We start from the raw sequence: 26,059 nt of genomic DNA on the forward strand, positions 1-26,059 counted from the left end.
TTCGTATAATTTGTAATATTTTTAATATTAAAATTTAAATTTGATCTTTCTAAAAACAATCTTACCAGGAAAATTTCAAATCTTAAAATAGTCCCGTCGTTCCACATACTGTTTTGTACATTTCGTTTGAAAATTTGCTTTTATGAATGAAATACTTCTATTATTGGATAATTTAATATTTTGCTTAATTTTTTAACTAATAAATTCTTGTATACAGGCATGGCGTGGCCACATGTGCCAGTAATAGAAAAATTAAAGTTGTCAATTAAAATGGAAAAAGGAAAAGAAAAATGAGGGTAGATTAGATAACTTGGGAATGTTAAGGGCGCGCATGGTAACACTTTTCTACGAGAAATCAACTTCTGATCGGAAGTTGGTGCCTTGGCTAGTGGTGGCGGTAGGCGGCAACGATGGTAGGTGGCGGTGGTGGGCTGTGGCGGTGGTCTCGTGGCGGGCGGCGACTAGCGATCGGGGGGGTGGGCGCGGCGGGCTGCGGCGATGGTGGTCGGCGGTAGCGGTAGGCGGCGGAGGTGGTCGGCGGCCGTGGGTGGGCGGTGGCCGGCGGCGGCCGTGGGCGTGGTCAGCAACCGGTGATTGCAGCAATGATGGTCGGCGGAGGCGGGTGTGGTCCAAGAAGTGATTCTAGAGTCGAAGTTAAAATTTTTTACTTTTCAAAATTGGCCAAAAATCTTATCGGAAGTGAAAAATCTTATCAGAAGTGAAAAATCCTACTCGAAGTCAATTTTTTTATCAAACGGATTTCTAATTTGATCAGATTTTTATCAAACGTATTTATCTATCGGATGGGCTTCTGGCAGAGAAAAGAAAATTTTGAAGTGTTTTCGTGCGGGCCTCAATAGGAGAAAAAAGAGAGTATATATATTCGGACCATCCAAACGGTCCGGATCCGGTCCGGAATCTAACTCGGATCTCATTCTCGAAAACCTCATTTTTCCCAAAGCCACTTCTCCCCACCCTGTGAGCTTCGTCCCCACGCAAGCACTCCGTCTCTCTCTCTCTCTGCGCCGTCTTCCTCTGGAATTCTTGGTCTCCACCCATCTCTCTTCCTCCCTTCCCCTCCGCCATGGACGACGTCGCCGAGGGGAAGGACTTCTCGTTCCCCGGCCAGGAGGAGCGGATCCTCCAGTTCTGGTCCGACATCAAGGCCTTCGACACCCAGCTGGAGCTCACCAAGGACCTCCCCGAGTACGTCTTCTACGACGGCCCTCCCTTCGCCACGGGGCTCCCGCACTACGGCCACATTCTGGCTGGCACTATCAAGGACATCGTGACCCGGTACCAGACCATGCGCGGTCACCACGTGACGAGGCGGTTCGGCTGGGACTGCCACGGGCTGCCCGTGGAGAGAGAGATCGATAAGAAGCTGGGGATCAACAAGAAGGAGGACGTGCTCGCGATGGGTATCGATAAGTACAACGAGGAGTGTCGGAGTGTTGTCACCAGGTGCCTCATTTTTGTTTTTCCTTTCTTTCTAGTGCTTGTTGGGAATTTGGGAAAAACAGAGTCTTTTGATGGCTATGGAAGCGGCAGTATTTATTAGTGCAACTTCAACTCTGGTGTCGCTATAGATAGTGAAGTGAGTACACAAGGCAAAACATAATTTATCTCCCTTTGGTTGCTTTTCGCCGAATTTTGTGCACGTGTTTGCAGGTCGAGAATTTGCTAATTAGGAATGTCTCGTCTGAGGGATGCTAGTGATATCATTCGTCAAGAAAGAATACGTTAGTTAACCAGTTTGTAAGTTTTGTTTCCTCTGTCTATATTGGGTTTATGATGGGAAGTATTTCGGGCTTCAGGTGTAAGTGTTCAAGAGCTGTATTCATGATCACTATATCCTGATGTTTTTGGGGCTAGTGGGGATTTGACTACTGTAGTGTGTTCTTTTTTTCCCTGTAGCTAATTCTTCTCGTAGAAAATTTGGAGACTGCCTTCATTATGAATTTATATGTTTGAATACATTCACTCAAGTCGTTCTTAGATTATGTGTCTTCTCATCGCATTAAATTATCTCTATTTATGGTAAAGGAATTGAGCAAATTAATGGAAAAAATGGCAAAGCATGTATTTGAAATTGAATCCTTTGTCAGGTATGTCGAGGAATGGGAGAAGATTATCACTCGAACGGGGCGGTGGATTGACTTCCATAACGATTATAAGACTATGGACTTGGAGTTCATGGAGAGTGTCTGGTGGGTCTTTGCTAAGCTCTATGAGAAAAACCTTGTGTATAAAGGTTTCAAGGTTGGTTATTTGGAATTTTTCTGATCGTGTTTGTTCTTTATTAGAGTATTGGCACCTAAATTACTGAGTTTCTATCAGAAAAAAAATGCACCAGCTCCATTATATCACCTGCCATGATTACTCTTATGAACATGGCAGTTTATAGATCTTTGCCGTAGACCTCTTGGTGATGTTGTCGTTGCGTGGATCATAATTTGACGTCTGAACATGTTAATGGTTAAACTTTTGAGTTCTCCTCAAGGTTTGAAATTTGGCTCCCTTTTTTCCACGGATAAACTCTTGACTTCACTTCAACATTGACAAAGAGAATAGTTGCTTGAGTTGTTTTTTTGTAATAAATTTTCCCTGATTGATGTACTAATCTGGTTCTTAGATTGTAGCTTCCTGATTTTGTGGTTTTAACATTCTTTTGGCAGGTCATGCCATACAGCACTGGTCTGAAGACACCCCTGTCAAATTTTGAAGCCGGTGAAAACTATAAGGTACCTGAAAGTCTTGTCTGCTGGTGATCTGTGTCCACCATTTCGTTGTTTCCAAGTGCCAGCCCTAAAATCAATATGGTGCATTTGTATGATTGGTTAGTTTCATCGGACTTTTGTTATACTAATAGCACATGCTTATTTCCTTTTTTCTTCCTTTTCATTTATTTGTAAGAACAGGAGGTATCTGATCCTGAGATCATGGTGGCTTTCCCAGTAGTGGGAGACTCACACAATGCTGCTTTTGTCGCATGGACAACAACCCCATGGACTCTTCCGAGTAATCTTGCACTTTGTGTTAACTCAAACTTTACCTATGTCAAGGTTCGTGATTTACTTAAGTGCTGACCTCATATATGATATGTCAGAATCTCGAAATGAAAAGTGCAGATGGCTGCTTTTGAGATACATTATCCATGGTAGATTAAAAGATCATCTGGTAGCTGATTGTGGCTTCTTATAAGTCTATAGGTAATATTGTTGGTGAATTCGTAATTGGAATGATCAGCTTACTGCCTGCAAGGGCAAAGGACAGAGCCTGTGCAGGTTCCTTTCATCGTAAACTCTACCCCAATGCGTCACTGATGTAGACGTTGAGTACCGAGATTGTGAGCCCTATTCTGATTGAAATTAAAATGAAACTAGTCAATACCTTTGGGTGTCATGCATAAAACTTCCCAAAGATCATGCTTAGGCTTCTTAAGCCTCATGGTTAAGAGTTGTGGGGATCTGCGGCATAGAATGATTGGAGTTATCTTGTTTGGGACCTATCAAGCTGTTAGTTTTAATGTTTTTCCTCTTGTTCTTTTATTTGGTTTGCCTATTGCTGTGAGCTATCTTTCTGTGGACTCACTTTCCTTGATTTGTAATGGACTATTGTAGTTGGCCCTTGAAGGAAAAATATAGTTATGAAGATATTCAGGTGACATTCTCACTTTAACATGGGAACGCAGGTTCGAAACAAGTATTCCGGAAAGATATATGTGGTTGCTGAATCAAGATTAGCCGCCCTTCCTAGTGAATCTCAAAAACAAAAGACAACAACCAATGGGCTTGTTGATGAATCAAAGAAGTCAAACCCTAAGAGTAAGGGGTCTGGAAGTAAAAAGGCTGAAGACGTGTCCTATGAAATCTTAGAGAAGTTCTCAGGAGCTTCCCTCGTGGGAATGAAGTGAGAACTCTTGTTTATCTTTCTTGCTCTACTATTAACTAGAGTGTTGCTAGTTTCAAAATTTTTTGGCTGCCTTTTGAAATCAGCACCAGTATTGATGTCCTCTTGGACATGACTGTTGCAGATATGAACCATTGTTCAATTACTTCATGGAGTTCGCAGATGCTGCTTTTAGAGTTGTTGCAGATAACTATGTCACTGATGACAGTGGTACAGGAATTGTTCACTGTGCCCCTGCATTTGGTGAAGATGATTATCGTGTTTGCCTTGAAAATCAAGTAATCAATAAGGTCTGAATAAGGTTTCTTACTGCAGTTTCCTTTATGAGTTGTTTGGTTTTTCATTGCATCCAGTGAGCTCTTGGACTATGAAGGCCTGGACTAGGCTACTAGCAGTTTCTAGTAGCTGCCAGGAATTGTCGTATCTATTAGATAAGGGTCTTAATCTTCTTGTCTTGTTTCCATTAAAAGGTCAATAGGATTGTCTGGAGCTGGTTGGGCTACAATTAAGATGGCAAGCAATATGCATATTTTTCTGCTTATTCCTGATCTAAAGCTGCAGTTTAATTTTTCTTCACAATGTAAAATTGTCAGATTCTTGTTCAGCTAGCTTTCATAAGTAGTGTAGTGAAAAGCTTCTAATTGGGCTCTCTTGTTATCTGATTGTCTATTTTTTGGGTAGTTGTAATAGAGCTTGGCAGCTGGTTAGTTCATGGTTAACAATGTAGTTGACTCGATTCTAGCGATCCTGTTTCAGGATTTTGAGTGTGAGAGATGGCGGATTCGTTCATTTTTCTGTATAGAAAGATGGAACAGAGAGCTTGGTCTGTTTGGATGTTTTCAAAGGTTTTCCTTTGGGATTTCCTCTTATTTCAAATGACTCTTTTCTGTGATCTGTTGGGTGGAATTTTTCTACAGTCATGTTCCTGACACTGGAAACAGTCATTATCAGATTTAGCTGATTATTTCATGGTAGACAATTTAGCATTAACTATATAAAAAATCCAGAACTGATGGTTAAATTTGAGTTGAAGGAAAATTTTGGACAATGAAATCAACATACGAATGGAGTAGATACTCTAATTATTTAGGTTTAATGCCATGATGCTTAATAATAGTAGAGTATTAGCATGTTGACATTCCCTTTGCATGAGTAACTTGGTACTGCTGTTTGATTATGATGATTGATTGATTTGTATAGACAATTTTCAGTATACAGCTGTTTATCACTCGTATTTTTCATGAAAATGAATCTAGCTGCTCTCATTGCGTTGAACAGCAGGTTAGACTGGAAATTGGTTGCTTAACTGGTTTTTTGAATTGGCTCCTTTTTGGTACATTGACTATGCCATTGATCATGTGCTCTCATTATTCTCTCACCCCTTCACTTGTCTTATTTGTCATGCTATGATTTGCTTTCCTAATATCCAGTAGGATTGGTATAGATACAGTACTTCTAGCTTACACCCTCTCTTTATATTGATAAAATAGTTCAGTCATTGCTTATGATATTTATTGGTGGCTCTGAATGTTTTACTTGGGATCTCATCAGATAGTTTTATTTCCTACCCATCCTTTTCTCATGTCACTGTATATGCTTGTTTCTGTTTTTCTGTTCTATAGGGAGAGAACCTGATCGTAGCAGTTGATGATGATGGTTGTTTTACTAGCAAAATTACCGACTTTAGTGGGCGCTATGTCAAGGATGCAGATAAAGATATTATTCAAGCAGTGAAGGTATTTGCTTGGACACTAATTGTCTTGCAATAAGTACGCCTGATCTGTTTCATTGAACTTTACCTTGAATTGTAGCTATTACCTGATATGGCATGTTCCCTCGCTGCTACTTTTAAGTAGCAGTTGTTTCATCTTGGGGTTCTTAAAATTGACATTCCACTATAGTCGTCCTTTGTGTCGGAAGGATCAAGCCATAAGATAGGATTAAGGACTGAAATCCTATAAATTGAGTACGAAGTAAATCATCGATTATTATTTTTCTGTTGAGATTGAGTAATTATGCTTTGGGTAGGTTTGTACCTCTATGTATTATACGAAATGTCAAAATAGAAAAGTTAGCAGACTAAAATATAATAGAGCTCTATGGAATTTAATAGGTCTTTACAAATCCTGTGATTCTATCAATTTGGACAGCATTCCTGTCTTACCAAATAGATTCTACTTAAGAGCCGGATTGTTTTTTAGGTTATGGAGCTGCGGAACCCCACTTTTTTTATCATGATTCAAACAACCATACTTAAAATCTTTGCATGTTGTTGTCTTTTATTTTTGTTGCAGGCCATGGGAAGACTAGTCAAGTCTGGAAGCTCCACTCATTCTTATCCTTATTGTTACAGATCTCAAACCCCTCTTATATATCGAGCTGTCCCAAGCTGGTAAGCCACACTTCTTAGCATCCTTGTTTTTTCAATCACATCTCTTTTTTGGGCTGTCTATTCATTCTAAGCTTTCTACGGCTAAGAAAAGTACAATCCTTTATGGAGTGTGTTTTGAGGCATGGATTCTTCATGGAACCTTCTGTGAAATTCTGAGGCTGAAGTTGTTATTCGGTTTGCTTTATTAATAATCGAGTTAATTAAGATATAGAAGGAAATACTTTTTTGTCATTTTGGTGTACTTCACGAAGTCATATAATACTTTGATGATTGTTATCATTCTCCAAATTGCATATAGGTTCCCATGAGTTATTTTGCTCTTCCTTTTTGAAAAGTTTGAGGTGAAACGTGTTTTGTGTTTACTTGTCTTGTCTGCATTTCACCATGAGGCATGTGATATTTTTGTCTGGGCTTGACACTCCATTCACGTGTCGGCTTATGAGTTTAGTTTCTAAGGTGCGAGTTGAAAAGTTCAAAATCAAAATTGTTGAACCTTTTGGCTTCTTGAATTTATTTTCGGAAGTAGAGGAGGAGGGAGAAAGAAAAAAGGGGCTTTGGGGGGGTCTTCTCTAGATTCCTCATTTGTTTCATTAGGAGAAGGTTGTTAAGTGCATCTGTAGAATGCATACATAAACTTCTTGTAATTGATTGTCCTCTTGATGCCTGTCAAGGCTGTGACCATATGATTGAAGCCTTGATGTATGCCTTAATCACGAGCTAGAGCAAATCCATAGTTTAGATGCGCTTCAGGGTTATATGCATTTTAAGTAAGCCATTCTTTTTCAGATGAGAAATTTCGTGTAGTCTCATTTTATACATTGCTCTTTGTTTGTCCATCTTGCTGCTCGCAGTGCTTCTGTTTGTGGTCTCATTAGTCTCAATGGCTCAGTGGTTGAATGTTTTCATATAAATACTTCAGCTGTAGATGTATTTTAGATCTTTGATGTGTATTTGGAGAATTTATGTTGTGCATTCAACTTTTCCTGCCCTTATTTGGTTTTACTGCTTCATTTGGTCTAGGTTCGTCCGGGTTGAGAATGTGAAGGAGCAGTTGTTAGAGAGTAACAAACAGACTTACTGGGTTCCCGATTATGTGAAGGTTTGACGGATTTCGTTTGGCATTTATTGTTACTGATGAAAATAGATACTTGTTTTTGTGAGTTTTAGCATGTATCTGGGGTAGAGGTTTCAAGAAGTTAATCGAGGCTTTCTAAACATGGATCTCGGTCCTTTCAACTTTTGAAATGGACTTCGTGCTTATGGAACTAGCCTTACTGAAAAATGGTTGGTATGAATTTCCCATTAATATTGGATTCCCAGACTACTAGCATTTGATGAGGGACATGGCCTAAGTGACTTAGCTGGGATTTGAATCTAAGTAGGAAAGTCTGGTTGGTTGCTTTTGCTGTTTTTGGGGTTCCTTATGCTATCGACCTCAACTTTAATGAGCTAAGGACCCTAATATTTCATATTTGTGGGCTGAACAGATTGGATACCTGTAACAGTAGATGCCTCTGACTCTTTTTTTTTTTTTTTGGTACATGCATCACTGAGGATGTGTCTTTTGTACTTTCTATTTCATTGCAGGAAAAACGGTTTCACAATTGGCTGGAAAATGCAAGAGATTGGGCTGTTAGTCGAAGCAGATTTTGGGGCACTCCTCTGCCAATTTGGATTAGTGAGGATGACCAGGAAATCATTGTCATGGACTCTATCGACAAACTTGAAAAGCTTTCTGGCGCCAAGGTTCTCTCTCTCTCTCGGTTTTGCTGTTGGCCTGATGGTTTGTTCTCGTAGTTAGGGTTACTCGGCGGTCCTTTTTTAGTATTCATGTTTTCAATTTATTTTCTGTGAATTTGAGTTGGACCTCTGATGAAATTATCAAGATGATCTCTGGAAGCCTTAGTGACAATATAGGCGAGGAATTGGACTTTCAACAGTATTTTAATTAAGTGGTCATAAAATATTAGGAGTTTGAAACACACGTAACTCACTCAAAAAATGCAAAGCATCTGGATGGTATGATGTGATACACCTCCTTGCTTACATTACTTAGCTTTGGCATCTCTCTTTGTACATATACTGTATTCATAGACATGTCTGTGCAGTTAGCTCTCCTCTTTGCAAGGTTTGTGTTCATGATCTTTGGATCTATACTGGACTCTTTGAGATGGAGAGAGAAAACTATTTGTCATTTATGTCATTGTTTGCCCTTAATTTGCAGATTTTCGATCTACACCGACACAATATTGATCATATAACCATCCCTTCCAGTCGAGGTCCTGAGTTTGGTGTGCTTCGACGTGTACCTGACGTGAGTTAGCCAATCCTAATCTGTATTAATAGGTTTAGAGTTGCTTTTATTACTGTAAATCCCATATTTTACTTTTTGGTTGTTGCATCTCTCTCTCTCTCTCTATAAATATGTGTGCGTGTCTATGTATATATATGTTAATAAAGTGGCGCCTGGAATGCCAACCCAGTTACAAAGTCACATACAGAAAAAGAATCAAAAAGTTCTAGAATAGCATTTTCTTTAAATCTCGTGATCTGTGTATAGCAAAAGCTTAGAGGGAGGCAAGATGAAATTTACGCTCTTAGGGCACACTTTGACAGTGACTCGGGGCACTCCAAGGCTAATCGAGTAATGATCACTTGCCAAAAGCCAAGAATCCCTTAACTTTTACAAAATGGCCAGAGGGATCACTTTAAGTCTTCTTTGTCTTCTCTTTGCTAATGCACATAGTCAACCAAGCTCTGAGCTATTGTTGCAGTCTTCGCACTTCCCAACCGAACCCTTCACAAACCGACCAAACTAAAATCCAAATTATGCTGTTACCCTTCATAGTATGATCATGTTATATAGAAAGTTTTCATACTTTTGTAAGCCCCTTTTGTTGCATTTCTGGGTTTCTAAGCCTGCACTATTTCTCTGGTGCGGTTACTTTGTTACTTCAGCGTCTCATTACTAATGCTTCGGTTGTAGCAAACTTTGTTGGTGCTCTTTGTCCCTTTTGTGAACATGATGCATATACGCTTAAGAAGAGTGAATAAGTGCAGCATTTGTAGCTGAAGAACACCTAGTTGTTGAGTTTGCATAGAAGCTCTGAAGACTCAAGCTTATAAAAGGTTTGTCTTGATGAAGATCGCAAGACAGTCCATCAGTCGTTTTATGAAGATTATCAATTGTTCCCGGTGGAAAAATAGGAAAAAGATGAAGGAATAAAGATTAATGTTCATTAACTGCAAGCATTTTGCAAGTAATTTTATTCCTATGCCATTAAATTCCTGTATTGGTGGAGCAACCTGATGTTTAAATTTTAATTTGAAGGTTTCACATTTATTTATGCTTGGTGTAAAAGATCTAGCTTTGATCAGGACAGTGCCTTGAATAAAATCGTATAGAAGTTGGAGATTTGTGAGGCATGTGGTTTCTGTCAAATATGCCACTGATTGTTTAGGTTGGTTGTGTAAGAAGCTTATGGATCAAGTTAGTGGAAATGAATCATGAAGTCTTGACCTCTACCTTAAAACATATCAGCTCTTCTTTTGGGATATGGTAGTTCCATCTTTAGGCAAGATACTCAGGTCCTTTGTCTCTGTTGGATTTGGTTTTCGTGCTCATCCAGACTGCATAAAATTAAAGATGTGTATAAGCATTGGAGATTGTTTTGCATGATCAAGTTTTCTCTTGGAATGATGGACGAAATTTAATTAAGGGGGTACTGCCTCTATAATAATGGCTTCAAAAGGGTTGCCACCCATGTACAGAATCTGTCCACAAAAGGACTGTTTCTAACATTTCCAACAAACTACATGTATGAAATGGAACTTATCTAATGTTATGGTGTAAAAGAACATAAAGAAAGAGAACAGTGCTCAAAAGGGAAATGCTTAGTAGTTTCCTTAATGCTGATGTTACACCAGATGGGAATAGTTGATTTGCCTCTTCTATGGCTAGGGAAGAATCAATTTTGTGACTGGACAAGAACTTCACCAGTTTTTGTTGTTCTTGCATTGACCTGGGTTGTTTTTTCAGGTTTTCGATTGTTGGTTTGAGAGTGGATCCATGCCTTATGCTTACCTACATTACCCATTTGAGAATGTCGAACTATTTGAGAAGAATTTTCCTGGGCATTTTGTGGCTGAAGGATTGGATCAAACTCGTGGATGGTTAGGTTCTTACTGCATATGAATTTCCTGACAAGACTCTTGGATTTTTTGTTGTATAGATTGTAGCAAAATTGTACTTATTTGCTTGGAAAGATTACTCTCCCTTTCGGAGCTGTTAAAATGTGGTGATGTGAACAACTGAACAGAGAAAACTGTCTTGAAGGAATAATCTGCACAATTTAGTCTATCAAATAGATCCTGATGGATCTGTCAGAATAATTTTAAGATTTAGGGGTTTTCTTGCAATTTTTTTCTACTACATGGTTTGTTGGGTATAGACTTTTGTGCTCAAGCTATACATTATGACTCTATTTGTCAGGTTTTACACACTTATGGTGTTGGCTACTGCATTATTTGGAAAACCTGCATTCAGGAATCTCATCTGCAATGGACTAGTTCTTGCTGAGGATGGGAAAAAGATGAGCAAGAGCTTAAAAAACTATCCTTCCCCCTTGAATGTCATAAATGATTATGGGGCCGTAAGTTTTCTTTCTCTGGATTCTTTTTATAAGATTGAATATTGCTTCATGTGAAGGACACTGTTTACGTCGGGTTTTGTCTCATATCATGTTTACTGTGTCACAGGACGCATTGCGTTTATACTTAATCAATTCTCCAGTTGTGCGTGCAGAGGTTTTACGGTTCAAGAAGGAAGGGGTTTATTGTGTCGTGAGTGCACTGCCTCTAATATTACTTTTGAATTCTGAAGCATGTTTCCTTATCTTAATGATATTTCAAACTTGAGCTTTTCGACTTATCCTTTTATGCATTCTATATGTGTTATACCAGGTCAAGGATGTATTTCTTCCATGGTACAATGCGTATAGGTTTCTTGTCCAAAATGCAAAGAGACTTGAGGTTGAGGGGTCTGGACCATTCTTTCCTATTGATCAAGCTGGTCTCCAGAAATCTTCTAATGTACTTGACCAATGGATATACTCAGCGACTCAGAGCCTTGTTCATTTTGTCTGTCAAGAAATGGATGGATATCGACTGTACACGGTCAGTTATGCTGCTATATTGTAAAATTACTTGTACATTTAAATTTGTTTAATTAAATTTATGACTATTTTGTGCCACTTAGGGAACTTGTGGGAGGTCATCACTTTAGTTAATTACTACCATTCAAATAGAAGATTTTTTTTGGGTGAATGTCGCTTGACTTAACTGCAGTTAATTCTTTAATGGTTTCTAGTGTTGGCTCTAATAAGCAATTAGTGCCAGGGACATAATGCCATCTGCAATTCTTCGGTAGCATTTTAAGTCTTGGTGATGTTTTTATATGCATGTGCTGCCTGTAGAGGAGTTTGTTTTACTCAAGCACTGGCTACATGCTCCCACACAAAGCTCACAATCATATTTAAATTATTGTTAGTCACCCCTTAGAAATAAAAACAATCTAAGAAGCCTCTTCAATAAAATTTTTTCATTGTATAGTCAAGTTCCCTTGGTTCTAACATAAAACTAAGAGAGTGCGCCATATATTGATGTCCAACACAATTGATGCTGCTTTTTTCCCTGGTATGCTTTTTATGAATGAGATGCATCTTGATTAAAATATCCTGTCTTGATATGTTAGATATATTTGATAGCTTGCCTGGAAAATGACTTTTGTGTGGGGGTTGGTTTCCCTTTGGAACTAGTTCAATAAGAGTTCACATTTTGCCCATCAAAAGGGAAAAAAGTATAACATCAGCATATAGTATTCTGTTACTGTTTGTCAAAGTTTCTTTAAGTCGACTTGCAAGTCTCGCACATTTAAAAATAAAAGATATAAAACTGCCCAACACAGGTTTCTCTCCTGGTTTTGTATTTTCTGTTTTCATTAAAGTAGTTGCATCTTAATTGCTAGGCTCATGCTTCGCAAAATAAATGGTGCCTCATTAAGAATTAACAAGAACGCCTGCCCCTACGTGCACATGTGGCTGCTCTCACAGCATTATATTGATGAGTGAAATATTCATAAAAATATAAACAGATGAGTACGAAACAAAAGATGATGGGTCAGAGGAAAATGAAACATACAGAAGTTATCATGAAGGGTAAAATGGTCAATTTTGTAAGAGACCACTCGTAAAAGCTCTCCCTTAATAGGTACTATAGATACAAATCATTCTTTTGATGGTTTTTTCTTGAAAACAGATTACTTCATTGGTGGTTTTTTTTTTTTTTTCCTATTAATAAAGCGAATTAGCTCCCTTGAGTTGTGCTAAGTAACTCATAATGGTCATGACAATCAGAGTTAATGTCAGCTAATATTCTAGCAAAATTTTGGGAAACTTATAGAGAAGTAGAAAGAAATAATCATTTGCTTATTTATTAAATTTACTAAGAGGGTGAAATCTGAAGACTTAATGGGCTAAATGATTAACTGTACTTTTTTTTATTTTATACGTCTGTGCCACTCACAGTTGTATGCTTTCTTTCTCACCTTCTGCCTTTTGACTTTCCTTCGCGACTATTAACTTGTTAAAAAACTTTAAAGCTGCTGAAGAGATGATATGATTGATATCATCAGCTTGAATGTAGAACTTGATTAGTATATGTAAGTAAGGTGAGGAATTCAGATTCATAACTAGTACGCTTGTTTACTAGTGTTGGTGAACTTTACATGGTTAGGTGTCTTAGTAACAGTAGATGGCATAATTTTTTTCCTCCGGTAAGAATATGATTTCATTACTAGCAAAACACAAATAATAGCCAGTACATACTACAAATCCATAGAACCTGGTGCTGTATTCAAATCCCAAACATAGACAGACATAACTTCACTAGGAGTCCAGTTAAAAAACACTGGCCTTAGCGACCCATCGATCCCCAGCTTTGCCATTTGATCTACACACCGGTTCACTTCTCCGACAATGTGGATCATTTGCCACTGAACTTGCAAGTTCCTATTAGAATAAATCCCATTGCGTAGTGCATCAGCAACGTAAATAGCATTTTGCACTCCCTTATGGCAGCCAACTGAAGACCCTCTTTTAAGGCCCAAACTTTCAGCGGCTATTGCTGAAGCGTGGCCTACATACCAAGAAAAGCCCGGGATACACCTCCATCTTCTGCTGCACCTATCGTCATACAACCGCCCTATCGGTATCGGAACCATGTCCACGAGGAGGGCCAATAAATAATCTACTAATAAATCGGAGAATTACAGAGTTTACAATCAATCATGCTCAAGTGTTTCCTAGCCCTAGTTTAAACTCAATACCCACAATGTTTAACAACTCAACTTGATGGACTCAACCCTACGACAAATCTTTGGAGCCCCTCTCTTTCTTCTTCTGAGCTTTTACTTCTCGCTTCATCTTTAGGTTCTCTGTGGTACTCCTTTTATAGGAGAAAGGATGTAGAAGTAAGACAATGTAAAATCATTAAATGGCGGAGAAGGTGCCAACAAGACAAGCCCACAATCTGCACCGACGTTGACCAAACAAATGGGCATATAGGTGCATGTATATAATGAGGTGAAGAAAAAAAGGAAGTTCAGCTTCTAAGGACCAAGCACGAGCCATGTGAATGTATTTAATGAAGGAGAGAAGAAATCAAAAGACTTGCAATTTTCCGTGTGCATAAAAGACAAATATGGCCAACATTTCTTTTATGCGTAGGGGAGTTCAAACTTTACTTCTTCATTTAATGCTTCATGACGCCCATGAAGAATTCAAAAGCTGGACAATTCTTCCTTGCACGCGTTGTTTCTCATTAAATGTTTCGCGGATGTGCTTCTTCCTGTCGCCGCATTTATAAATGCCGTTTGTGCGGTTTGGGTATCAATACGGGTTCAAACTCGAGACATATCGAGTTGAGTTGAACATTATGGGTATTGGGTTTAAATTAGGGTCTGGGAAACACTTGAGCACGAGTGATTGTAAACTCTATAATTCTCCTATTTATTAGTGGATTATTTGTTGGCTCTCCCCGTGGACGTAGGTTACGACATTCGGATCAAGCCACATAAATTTTTCGTGTCCTTTTATTATTTCTCGTTTTATTTCTCTATAGATTTCTATAGCTCCCAATATACTTGCAGAGGTCACGATTCATTAGAGCTTAGGTTACCAACAAGTCTGGAACCAACGGTCGCACGGGGGAGATACATGTTGCTACTATGACTCGGGGATCGATGTATGAGTGAGAGATTGTTGGTGTTATCCTTCATTGGTTGTGGATGAGGCCGGTGGTCTGTTTATAAGTGTGAAAGAAAGCCTCACATTTTGAGATAGCTTTTGGGGTGAGAGGCTCAAGACCACCCAACATTAGCATCGGATCTAAGTATTTGCAATTATGTTTGAAGCAAAAGTAAAAGTTGAGAAAGTTAACGGGAGGAACAACTTTAGGTTATGGAGCGTCAAGATGGAGGCACTATTGACAACTCAAGGTTTGGCCTAAGCATTGGAGGGTAAGGCCAAGTTGTGCGAAACAATGAAAGATGCCGACAAGGACGAGCTAATGAGGAAGGCTAGGAGCATTATACTTTCGAACCTATCGGATGAGGTGTTAATAGAGTTAGGCGAGGAGAAAATTATCGTAGCGATGTGGGCAAAACTTCGGGCCATCTATGTAACAAAGTGTTTGAACAAATGTTTATACATTTTGAAGAGGATGTTTCAATTTCGATACACTGTAACCCACCTTGATGAGTTTAATAAACTTATGATGGACTTGAAGAATGTCGGTAAGATCCTTGATGATGAAGAACAAGGCATGATGTTGTTGGTGTCTCTACTAGAATCATGGGAGCACTTTACTGACTATTTGTTACAAGCGTGTACTACGATTACCTCGGAGGAGTTAAAATCTGCCCTGTTTTCAAAGGAGTGGCAGCGGAAGTTGCGTGATGGCGGTGTAGCGCAAAATGTGGCGCAAGGACGGGTGATTCGAGGTAGAGACTAACATTGGTGGCCTAGCAGCATAGGCCAAAGTAGGTCAAAGTCGCAACATAGAAAATCCAAAGGTTGCGTAAAGTGCTTTGAAGGTTACGAGGAGGGGCGCATTCGGAGAGACTGTCCAAAGCCGAGAAATAAAGGTAGTGGGCAAAATGCCACAAGCGGTGTGGCGAATGCTGCCGAGGTGAGTACCAGCGATGCTGAAGTTGTCCTATGTGTGTCTACGAGTTCGTTAGGAGATGAATAGGTGCTAGATTCTAGATGTTCCGATCACATGAAGTAGTTCCTCCCCTTAAACTTCTCAACTTCTACTTTTGCTGTTGACATAAGTGCAAAGTTTTAGCTTTGATGCTAATGTCGGGTGGTCTTGGGCCCCTCTCACTTCAAAACCGAGCTCAAAGACTAAGGCTTTCCCTCACACTTATAAACCGACCCCCCGCTCTTTCCACCCCAACATGGGATAATCCCAAGAATCTCCCCCTCACACATCAAGCCCTAGATTGTAGTAGTAACAACCCGTACCTCTCCCGCGTAATCGTTGTAGTCCAAACTTATTGGTAACCCGGGCGCTGATACCAATTGTTATAATTGGCGATGCGTCGAAAGCGCATTGTGACCTTTGCAATTAAATCGGGAGCTATTGAAATCGATAGAGAAATAAAACAAGGAACAATAAAAGGAGACGAGAAATTTACGCGGTTCGGTTCCGACCACGGGGATAGCCAGCAAATAGTCTGCTAATAAATCGTAGAATTACAGAGTTTGCAATCACTCATGCTCAAGTGTTTCTAAGCCCTAGTTAAACTCAATAACCACGATGTTTAACTCAACTCGATGGATTATGTCTTAAGTTTGAGCCCGTATTGATATCCAATTCGCACGCGCATCATTTATGAATCGCCGAAAGGAAGGACGTTCGCAGAGCATAATGAGAAATGGTGCGTGCTAGGAAGAATTGTCCAGCCTTTGAATTCTTCTTCATGGCCATCATGAAGTATTAAATGAAGAAGCAAAGTTTGAACTCCCCTGCGCATGAAAGAAGTGTTGTTGGCCATATTTGTCTTTTGTGCACATGAGAAATTGCAAGTCTTTTGATTTTTTCTCTCCTTTATTAAATGCATTCCCATGGCGTCTGTTTGGTCCTTAGAAGTTTAACGTCCTTTTTTTTCTTCACCTCATTAAATGTGCATGCGTATCCATTCATTTGGTCAAGTCGGTGCAGATTATTGGCTTGTCTTGTGGGCGCGTATCCATTCATTTGGTCAAGTCGGTGCAGATTATTGACTTGTCTTGTGGGCGCCTTCTCTGCCATTTAATGAGTTTACATTATCTTGCTTGTCCATCTTTTCTACATTATCTTGCTTCTCCATCCTTTCTCCTATAAAGGGAATACCACAAAGGACCTAAAGATGAAGCGAGAAGTAAGAGCTCAGAAGAAGAGAGGGGCTCGAGAGATTTATGCATAGAGTTGAGTCCATTGAATTGAGTTGTTAAACATTGTGGGTATTGGGTTTAAACTAGGGTTGGAAAAGACTTGAGTGTGAGTGATTGTAAGCTCTGTAATTTTCCGATTTATTATTGAATTATTTGCTGCCTCTCCCCGTTGACGAAGGTTTTGACATTTGAACCGAACTGTGTAAATTTCTCGTGTCCTGTTATTGTTCCTCGTTTTATCTCTCTACCGATTGCTATAGTTCCCGATTTAATTATAAAGGTCATGATCCGCTTTCGCCGCATTGCTGATTATAACAAGTATTGAGCTTGTGCTAGCCCTTTTGTATGCTTCTTTTGCCCCCTTTTTTTTGGTGCATCAAAGAATATAGAAACTCCAAATGAACAAGAAGAAATGATATTATCAAAAGGTAAGTTGCTACACAAAACCACAGCAGTATGCCTAAGCCAAGGTGCCCTTATATCCATGGGGAAGATTGACTTCCACGGAATCCGAGGATTAGCATACCCAACCTGTGTCTTGACGTTCTGAAGCCCAAAATTCTTTCTCTCTGTCACACACTCGCGCCACATGCTTCAGCAAGTTCAATCTCATATATTGGCTGGTTCGGTTCAGGCAAAAGAATAGTGCAGACAGTGTAGTTGACAAGTGAAGTTACTATTATAAGGAGGTTGTCATTATCTGTTCTCCTTATGTCCGCTCGTGCAATGCTGCTGATGATAGCGTTTGTATGCATTGATGTTTAGGCTATAGAGATCTCATGTTTGCTTTTAAGAGATCTATTGGAAGCAGTCACAATAATCAAATTGTACTGATATGCAGTCTTCTGAGCAACTTCTTAAATGACTATATTCTCCCTTCCTTTAAAATATAGCATTCCCCACTGTTCAGAAGCTTCCATTTATTTTATTTAGCCCGCCTAGTGTTATATTCAGAAAATGTTTGTGCAGACTTGGTATTCTGGTCATTATGATGTCACTACTGATGCAGTTGTCCATCCACTCGTTGCAGGTTGTACCGTATCTCTTGAAGTTTCTTGACAACCTGACGAATATATATGTTCGCTTCAATCGCAAGAGATTAAAAGGTCGTACTGGAGATGAAGACTGCCGCACAGCTCTTTCAATGCTTTACAATGTATGTCCACTATACAGTTTCTGTTCTTTTCTTCATTGTCTATTTCTTTAAAACTAACACTATCATGATATGCCGCTTGTGTTGCTGAAGTAGTGTAGGTAAATTGGCTGCTTTTCTTTTTTCCCTTTTCTCTTCAGAGAGAGAGAGAGAGAGAGAGAGAGAGAGAGAGAGAGCTTTGACAAAAAACTTTTGAATACAATTTTAGTCTCTAGGGATGTGATTGAGCCGAGCCGAGTTGACACTTGCTACTCAAGTTTGACTCGATTATGCATGGCTCGTTACTCGACTTTGATCATGCATGGCTTGATACTTGACATGAGCTCGATGGATCCTTATTATTAAATCTAGACTTGATTAAGTCTTTACTTCTAAATCTTGATTTAAGCATTTGGGGAACGACTCGACTTGATTTGCTTGTAAAATGTTGGTTTAAGTACAAGTTAAACTTGAGCTTGAGCTCAATTTACCAGAGTTGCATAAATTTAGAATATTGCAAATTATAAAAGTGTAACTACTTGGTCAGGCTCGGGAGCTACTCAAGTTTGAGAAGGTACTTTGAATTTCGAGCTCGACTCAATTAAGTATTAAATCTACTCAAACTTGGAAAGAATCGAGCAGAGTTAAGTAATCTATTTGCCAAGCACGAGTAGGTTGACTTTTTACCCTCCTCTTGTAGCGTCTCAAACCATCAACTATGGGGTGGAAACAGCTGCACAAATTGCATGCAATCAGTAGATACTCCTTAGTTGCATTATGTGACACGCTCATGTTTACTTCCATTTGATAGATGTCTCAGTGGCTTTACAGTCGGCCTATTTTTCCCCTTCTAATGAGGGGTAGTTAGTTTGTGTGGTTTTGCCGTTCCCTAACTTTTATTTTCCGTGTATCAGGTCCTTTTAACTTCATGCAAAGTAATGGCACCATTCACACCTTTCTTTACTGAGGTTCTTTACCAAAACATGCGAAAAGTTTGCAAAGGAGCAGAAGAGAGTATTCATTTTTGCAAATTTCCTCAGGAGGAAGGGAAGGTAATGGAGATAGCACTGTGATATTCATATCTTGGATATGCTATTTTTTCTGTTTTCCATAGATTAGCCAATTTTAGAAGCAATAAAGGGTAAAGTAACCTAGTACTGGTTTTTCACTAAATGTAAGTTTTCTTCTTCTAAATCCATTAAATCAGGTTTATGTAGGGTTTTCCCTTGCTTTTTCCTTTTATCCTGCATGATCTCCGCTGCATAGACATGCTTATTATTTTTAATAGGAATTTAAGTGGAAGACTGATATAGGAGAAGCTGTGCTTCCAAATTGATTGGGACTTCAAATATCACACGAGAGACTTGCAATTATTTGTTCTGATATTTCTGTCATCACTGCGCTGAGCTTTTTGATGTTTCAAAATATCGTCTCTCTTTCCATAAAATTCTTTTTTTTTATTATTATTCAAAAAAGCGAAGTATGTGGTCATTTGTCCTTGAATCTCACTAGGAGTTAAAATAAACATATATGCTTGATCTTTCATCCGTTTCCTGTTATCTGGCTTTGAAATATAATGTAATCCTTCTCCTTTAAATTCTTACCCAATCCCTTCATCTCAGCGTGGTGAACGAATAGAACAAAGTGTCGCAAGGATGAAGACTATAATTGATCTTGCTCGTAATATTCGTGAGCGTCATGGAAAGCCTCTGAAAACACCACTTAGGTTGGTCTATCACATAATCTCATAAGTGATTCTAAGGCTTCTGAACTTTTTCTCACCTTGGTCTACCTTATATAGTTTAGTTTACTTGACATTTGCCGTGTTCCTGAGGACATGCAGGGAGATGATAGTGGTCCATTCAGATGCAGACTTTCTTGATGACATAGCTGGAAAACTAAAAGAGGTGAGAAACAGGAGGATGATAGATCATTGCACTTGATAGCAGATCATGCTAGTATGCGTTTGCCTGGGCAGCCTTCATAGTCTTTTCCCTCTGTCATTTGGATATGTTTTTAGACATTTGTGAAGTTATAGCCATTCTTGAGAGGTGCTTGAATGTTCCCCATCCTTGTTTAATTTGGTTAGCTACATATTTCTGTTCAAAAAATGAGTCAAATTTTCAGGAATGGCCTCGCCAATGATGTTTCCTTGCTACATTTATCTTTGTGCTTATTTTTTACTTTCTATTTAGCCTTCTTATAAACCTTCTTATAAGAGTAAATGAGGAAAATCCTCTTGTAGTGGGATATGCTTATAGGTTTATGTGATTGTGAAGCTTTAGAGTAGTTGCAGAAGTTGCTAATATGGGGTTGCTTGGCTTTAAGATAGTGGGTGAGTTTATCACCACGATGGCTAGTTTCTGTAATGGTTATTCAATTAGCTTGAGAATAAATTTTATAGTTAAATCCATTCTATGATTGGCCACTTTATCTCTCTTTGGTTTACTTGGTAATGATATTCTTGCTTGCTCTAATTCGATTGATTTGGAAATGTCTTTCGCTTCAATTCCTAGGGCCATGTTTTACTTTTTAGGGTCTATATTTTGTTGCTCGATTAACTGATCTCCTTATTTTGAATGACAGTATTTGCTAGAAGAACTAAATGTACGATCTCTTGTCACTTCAAAAGATATTTTTACATATGCCACTCTTCGTGCTGAGCCAGATTTCAGGTATGTTGGTAGATATTTTCCTCTAAAGAATGTTTGTCATTCGTGGTTCTGAATGAAGATCTCTTTATTTGTCCTTCACAGCGGATTAGGAAAGAGGCTTGGAAAGGCTATGGGAATAGTTGCTAAGGAAGTCAAAGCAATGTCACAGGATGACATTTTGGCTTTTGAGAAATCAGGGGAACTTACCATTGCTTCACATTGTTTGAAGCGGGAGGATATTAAGGTATACACTTATATTCCTTGACTCCATTTTTCTCTGTTTCAATATTGTAGACTATATATGTGGCATTACTGTACAGGTACAGAATTCGAATGATTGGTGGTGTGGGAGTGAGTCATTTAAAGGGATTTCCTGCATAGATTTGCTCGACTCAAAGATAATATTTGCAGTCAATTGCTAGGGGTTCTGAGATGGGAGATGAATGTAAAGTGGACTTATATGAGCTTCCACGGGACTGGGAATATATGGGGCTTGTGAAATTTTGCTTAGCTGTAAAATGTGATGGCTAGTGCTAGGGAGGAATAGGAAATAATCCAGGTTTGATTTTGGACTTTGCAAGGGAGCAAAATAATCTTGTTAATCACTTGTGACTTACCAAACTGAAGCTTTGGCGGTAGTAAACCCATGGAGGTGCACTTCAACTTTTGCTTGTACCGACAAAAGTTGCTATCCGTGCTTGGTGAAGCTTTATTGTGATTGACATTTTTCAGAAGAAAGGATTTAGTGAATAGATACTTCTGGTGGGACTGGTGAAGAGACTGCCATGACTCCTTTCATTAAGTAAAGACAAACCTTTGTCAAATACAGACTCATTCTTGAAAGTAGCTTCTTTGGCCAAGATGGGAATGGGAATGGAGGAATGTCAATATCTTCAAATAGAGGGAAATGGGTTTACCTTTCATTATTTGCACAATTATTCCACAAATGGTTCTACACCTCCAGGTGCTTCTTAATCATTCTTTGTGTGTCAAAAAATGGGGCAGTTTGACATTGGATATGACAATGAAAATGCATATGGTCTACTGGTGTGTTCATTTGGATTCTGTGGGTGACGATTTGTTTTTAGTGTTGATTATGATTTGGAACACTAATAACTGACCGCATTTACTAACATTCTCTTGTACTTTAGGTTGTTCGAGTTTTCAAATGTCCTGCTGGCAGGACTGAGAAGGAGATTGATGCGGCTGGAGATGGTATACATTAGTCATGTCCTGATACTTTGATTTACCAGTATTGCTGCAGCTCTTATTCCTTTGTCTTTTCACTCTTTTATTCAGGTGATGTTTTGGTCATTCTGGACTTGCGTGCGGATGAGTCATTGTTTGAGGCTGGGGTGGCTCGTGAGGTAAGAAACTCTTGTCTCACTTCATCTGCTGCTGGTGATAGGATAGCTTCAGATTGGAACTAGACTTTAATTCGATGGCCGAACAAATATGAACTTTTAGCTTAGCAAGTTAGAAATGGTTTCCGCCATATCTGTGAGGGACCTATTAAGTGCGGATATTGCTTGTCTTTGTCCGACTGGCTAAATGGAGAGAGTAAATATCTGAAAACTGAAACTTTTCCCCTTTTATAGGTGGTTAACAGAATTCAAAAGCTCCGGAAAAAGGTTGGACTCGAGCCAACTGATGCAGTGGAGGTTTACTTCAAGTCATCTGATGAAAATGAATCAGTTCTGCACCAAGTTTTAAATTCACAGGTATCGCTACTTCATGGTTGTCTGATCTGTGCAAGTGCCACTGTCATACCAAATCAGGAAACCTGAATAACGTCTTGGATTCACAGTAGAGGTTGTTAAGTGTTGCTTTAAAATTTAAGAAGCAGAAAGATCTGGTTGAAGTATCCATTTGGTGGTGGTCGGAGGTGGATTCATAATTTAGTTCTCCAGCCTACATTTTGTGGAGTTCTTTTAATCAAATGTGACATTTTAGCTGGCCTGGTCAGTACATTTATTTCTCAATTTTTTGACTTCCAAGACTAATATGTCAGGCAATTCCTAATGTTTTGTTTTGCTCTGGGTCATGATGGATTTTTCTGGACTGAGTATTCTGTCCTATTTTACATAATTGCATGGAAGTTTGCTTATTCTTGCATTAGATTTCTCGATGTGGGTAATAATAAAGTAAAACTTAGTGTTCTCTTAGCAGTGGCAGAGGTTCCCTTTACTTGAATTATGTGTCCCGTCAAATTGTTTGATAGTTGAGTACTAGGAGCCCCAGATTAACTGAGCATTGCCTTTTGTTCTTTTTAATTGTGAAGGAATCTTACATCAGGGAAGCAATTGGTTCTCCTTTGCTACCTTCTTCTCTGATGCCATCTGATGCTGTAAGTCGACGCTCTTTTATTCGTTTGATGTGTTAATTCTTGTAGTTTCTTTCTTTTACTTGTCAAACACTTGAGAGAATAAAATGGATTATCTGAAATTTGATAATGGAGCTGTAGCAGCACTACGTACATACCACTCTGGACGAAGCTCTCGATTTCCTTTCTTTGGTGAAGCATAACTGTTGAACAAGTCAAATGTGAAATTCATAGTGCTCAGAAGCAGTCTGCAATCTTATTAAGAATCTGATTCAGATGGGAATGAAGCCTACATTCTAAACTGAGTTCGAATTTCGCATTCCTAGTGGCACAAAACTGCAATAACTTTGGGAAAAGATAAGGGTGTTGGATGATGGCTCGTCTTTACTGTCTTTTATCTAGTGTGCTGTGGTATTGCGTTAGAAAATATCATTCTATTTATCACTGTCTGTGTTTCAAGCAATAGAACATCATTATTTGCATAAGTTGGATTGGTCATTAGGTTCTCACCGGTGGCCTGCTGAGTTCCTGGATTTGTTGGTAACTTCAGCTTTCTAAATCATCACATTCACAAGATATGCCCAATTGGCAAATTCAATGAGTTACTTGTTTCGTGGATATTTCGAAAAAGACCTGGTGGAGAAATAACTCGTGGACCATAATCGATTGCAAGCACTGTGGTCAATTGATTGTGTATCTCTTTGTTTTTGCTTAAGGCAGTTGATTATATATATTGTTATTGCTTATCCACTATTCTTGTGCAAATAACAGGTCGTCATAGGTGAAGATAGTTTCCGCACTACTGCTAATTTATACATTGCCATCAGTTTGGCCAGACCAGTGCTCGTGTGCAAGTCTGATTCTGTACTTGCATTATATGGAGGTTCTCTCTCTCTCTCTCTCTCTCTCTCTCTGCTCGTGCGCTAACTCCCAAAAAAGAAAAAGGAAAACCCCGCACTGACACAAATGCAGCCACCAAATCTCTGCAGAGCCACATATGGCATACTTATGTGAAGCTGACACACAGAAAGCCACATACTTCCCTCTAAGCCAACTATGCATGTATAAACTCATAAGAACTTAGAAATCAAGCAGAATTATCAGTAATGAAACGAAGCTCCCTGGAATGCTTTTACTCTCTCTCTCTCTCTGAGATTAACATTCAATAATAACAGGTGACAGAAAGGCTGCCCAAGGTTTGATGACATATTTGAGGTCTAGGGACAACTTAAATCTAAAAGCTGAGTTTCAACTCGGAAATGGGGAGGTTAGTTCTATCCTAACGCGGTGAACTGATATTGGCACTTTTTCCTTTTTGCTGAGATGACGTGTTTTCCTCTTTAAAGGAAGATTATACTTATCCAGGTTTAGAGTTCACACATTCTGTGACAAGCTATTTTCTTCAATGGAGAGTCAATTATTGTTATTTCTCTCTTGTTTCTGTTTTCGGGAAATGATGCGTGTAAATCTCTGTATTTATGTGTGTGCTGCACAGACTTGCGTGTGCTTGTGGGCCTTTTTGGGTGAAGTCGGAATAGTAATTTGCTGCCCCACCAAGATTACCATGGTTCCCAGTTCCAACTTATTACCTGCTTAGGGTAGTACTTTGAGACCTCTTGACTCGTGCTGCTTTTATCAATTCTCTGTACATAAATGGAACTGATCTTGCCTTTGTATTTGCAAATTTGTGATTTCTCACTTTGTCTCTGGTAATTTTCCAACGATCAACGCAAACCCTTCACCTGAGAAGATCTTCCTATCGGTTGTTGACTTAAATTGCTGCTTCCATTTTGCTAAGTAATAGGTGTCCTTAGATCTGAAGAGGTAAATCCATAGGTCTAATTTTGGATTCTCGAGCACTTACTTTTTGCCAATGCACGACTAGTCTCAAGTCGTGAACACAACCAGATGGAGTTGGAAGTTTTATTTGGGGCGACATACTTTTTGATATACCAGTCTTGTTATTTAAGACTTAATGTTGATTTCTCTCTCCTAATTTTGTGCAGATTTTCGTTGACTGCATCGAGAATCAGCCTGCCGTGAAGGTGGTACTGGGAGATCATGTATTTTTGACAGTCGGTGACGATTATTTGAGTAGCGAATCATAGTTTGATATATACCTCCATAGCTACTACACGGATTTTGCCAGCCTGAGCATTCCTTGCAGGCTTTAATGTAGCCAAAACTCATCTGACCAACAAGCACTAATTTGTTAAAAAACATTTGAAGTGTCTCACGGATGTTGCCTCTTAAATTTTGCAGTTTCCTGTTTGTAAGGTCTCCTCTCTCTATCTATTGAATCTTTCCCCTCACTTCAATACCATTATTGTGAAAAACTGACTGGTTTAGTCCGCTTTAAAGAACTGCAAGCAAAAAAAAAGGGAACTGCAAGCAAAATGGATGATTCTTCGGAGATGAGCTCCTTTTCGGACCCAGTTGGGATTTTCTTTTCTGAAATAATGCGGCATTGATTGACGTTGAGCTTGGTAGAAATGGATTGGAACGGAAAAGGGATTCCAATTTCTTTTGTGTGGTATATCTATGATAAATTTATCTAAATTAGTATTTTTATCACAAAAAATTTCAAACCGGTACATGTGACTAACAGAAAGCAAAAACTCAAATTGGTACATACGCTAATTGCATGTGTTATCTAACTCAGCAATTTGACTATAAAATTTAACGAAAATTAACGGGAGATGAATTTGTCATGGATGTATCATTTTGGTTATTTTGATGATCAAAAAATTAATTTGGAGTAAATTTATTGTAAGTGTATTAATTTGAAATTTTTTTACGTTATTAACTATTAATTAAACGAGTTACTATGGTTTTTATTTGTGAAAATACTAGCATACACAAATAGAATTCACCATGTAGTTGTAAAATGCTATTTAACATATCATCAGAATCGATTATAATTAGAAATTTTTTTTGGTATAATATATGGAATATTGTACAGATATAGTATTGCTATATCATAATAAATGCTAATAAAATATTATAAAAAATTTGCAATATTATATTCTAATAAATAAATAATAGTGTATGGTAGGCATTTAATAACCTTGTAATTAAGATCATATTGTATCAATGAACATTCCATAGGCCTACCTAACGAATTCCCGTTCCTTTAAAAGTTGGAATGAG

General features: G+C 38.7%; 1 protein-coding gene across 1 annotated transcript; it reads left to right on the plus strand.

The window, feature by feature from the left end:
- The first annotated feature begins 931 nt into the window (after positions 1-931).
- Positions 932-25,186, plus strand: LOC115745212 (isoleucine--tRNA ligase, cytoplasmic). Its single transcript, XM_030680650.2, has 28 exons — positions 932-1,464; positions 2,109-2,262; positions 2,679-2,744; positions 2,922-3,065; positions 3,695-3,912; positions 4,037-4,202; positions 5,535-5,648; positions 6,207-6,304; positions 7,325-7,403; positions 7,892-8,050; positions 8,529-8,618; positions 10,344-10,477; positions 10,797-10,956; positions 11,063-11,146; positions 11,267-11,479; positions 17,831-17,956; positions 18,847-18,984; positions 19,555-19,658; positions 19,776-19,839; positions 20,519-20,607; positions 20,689-20,830; positions 21,738-21,801; positions 21,886-21,953; positions 22,185-22,307; positions 22,868-22,933; positions 23,681-23,792; positions 24,085-24,176; positions 24,916-25,186. Exons 1-28 carry the CDS (start codon positions 1,085-1,087, stop codon positions 25,015-25,017), a joined length of 3,549 nt encoding a protein of 1,182 aa, XP_030536510.2. The 5' UTR covers positions 932-1,084; the 3' UTR covers positions 25,018-25,186.
- Positions 25,187-26,059: the final 873 nt, after the last annotated feature.

Source organism: Rhodamnia argentea, chromosome 1 (genome assembly GCF_020921035.1).
Source record: "Rhodamnia argentea isolate NSW1041297 chromosome 1, ASM2092103v1, whole genome shotgun sequence".
Classification (NCBI taxonomy): domain Eukaryota; kingdom Viridiplantae; phylum Streptophyta; class Magnoliopsida; order Myrtales; family Myrtaceae; genus Rhodamnia; species Rhodamnia argentea.

What these genes read in the sequence shown, in the direction of transcription:
- LOC115745212 (XM_030680650.2), top strand. Translation starts at nt 1,085, where the DNA reads ATGGACGACGTCGCCGAGGGGAAGGACTTCTCGTTCCCCGGCCAGGAG. An exon ending in GGGTTCCCGATTATGTGAAG is followed by an intron (nt 7,404 to 7,891) that starts GTTTGACGGATT and finishes ATTTCATTGCAG; the next exon opens with GAAAAACGGTTTCACAATTG. An exon ending in AAAAGCTTTCTGGCGCCAAG is followed by an intron (nt 8,051 to 8,528) that starts GTTCTCTCTCTC and finishes CTTAATTTGCAG; the next exon opens with ATTTTCGATCTACACCGACA.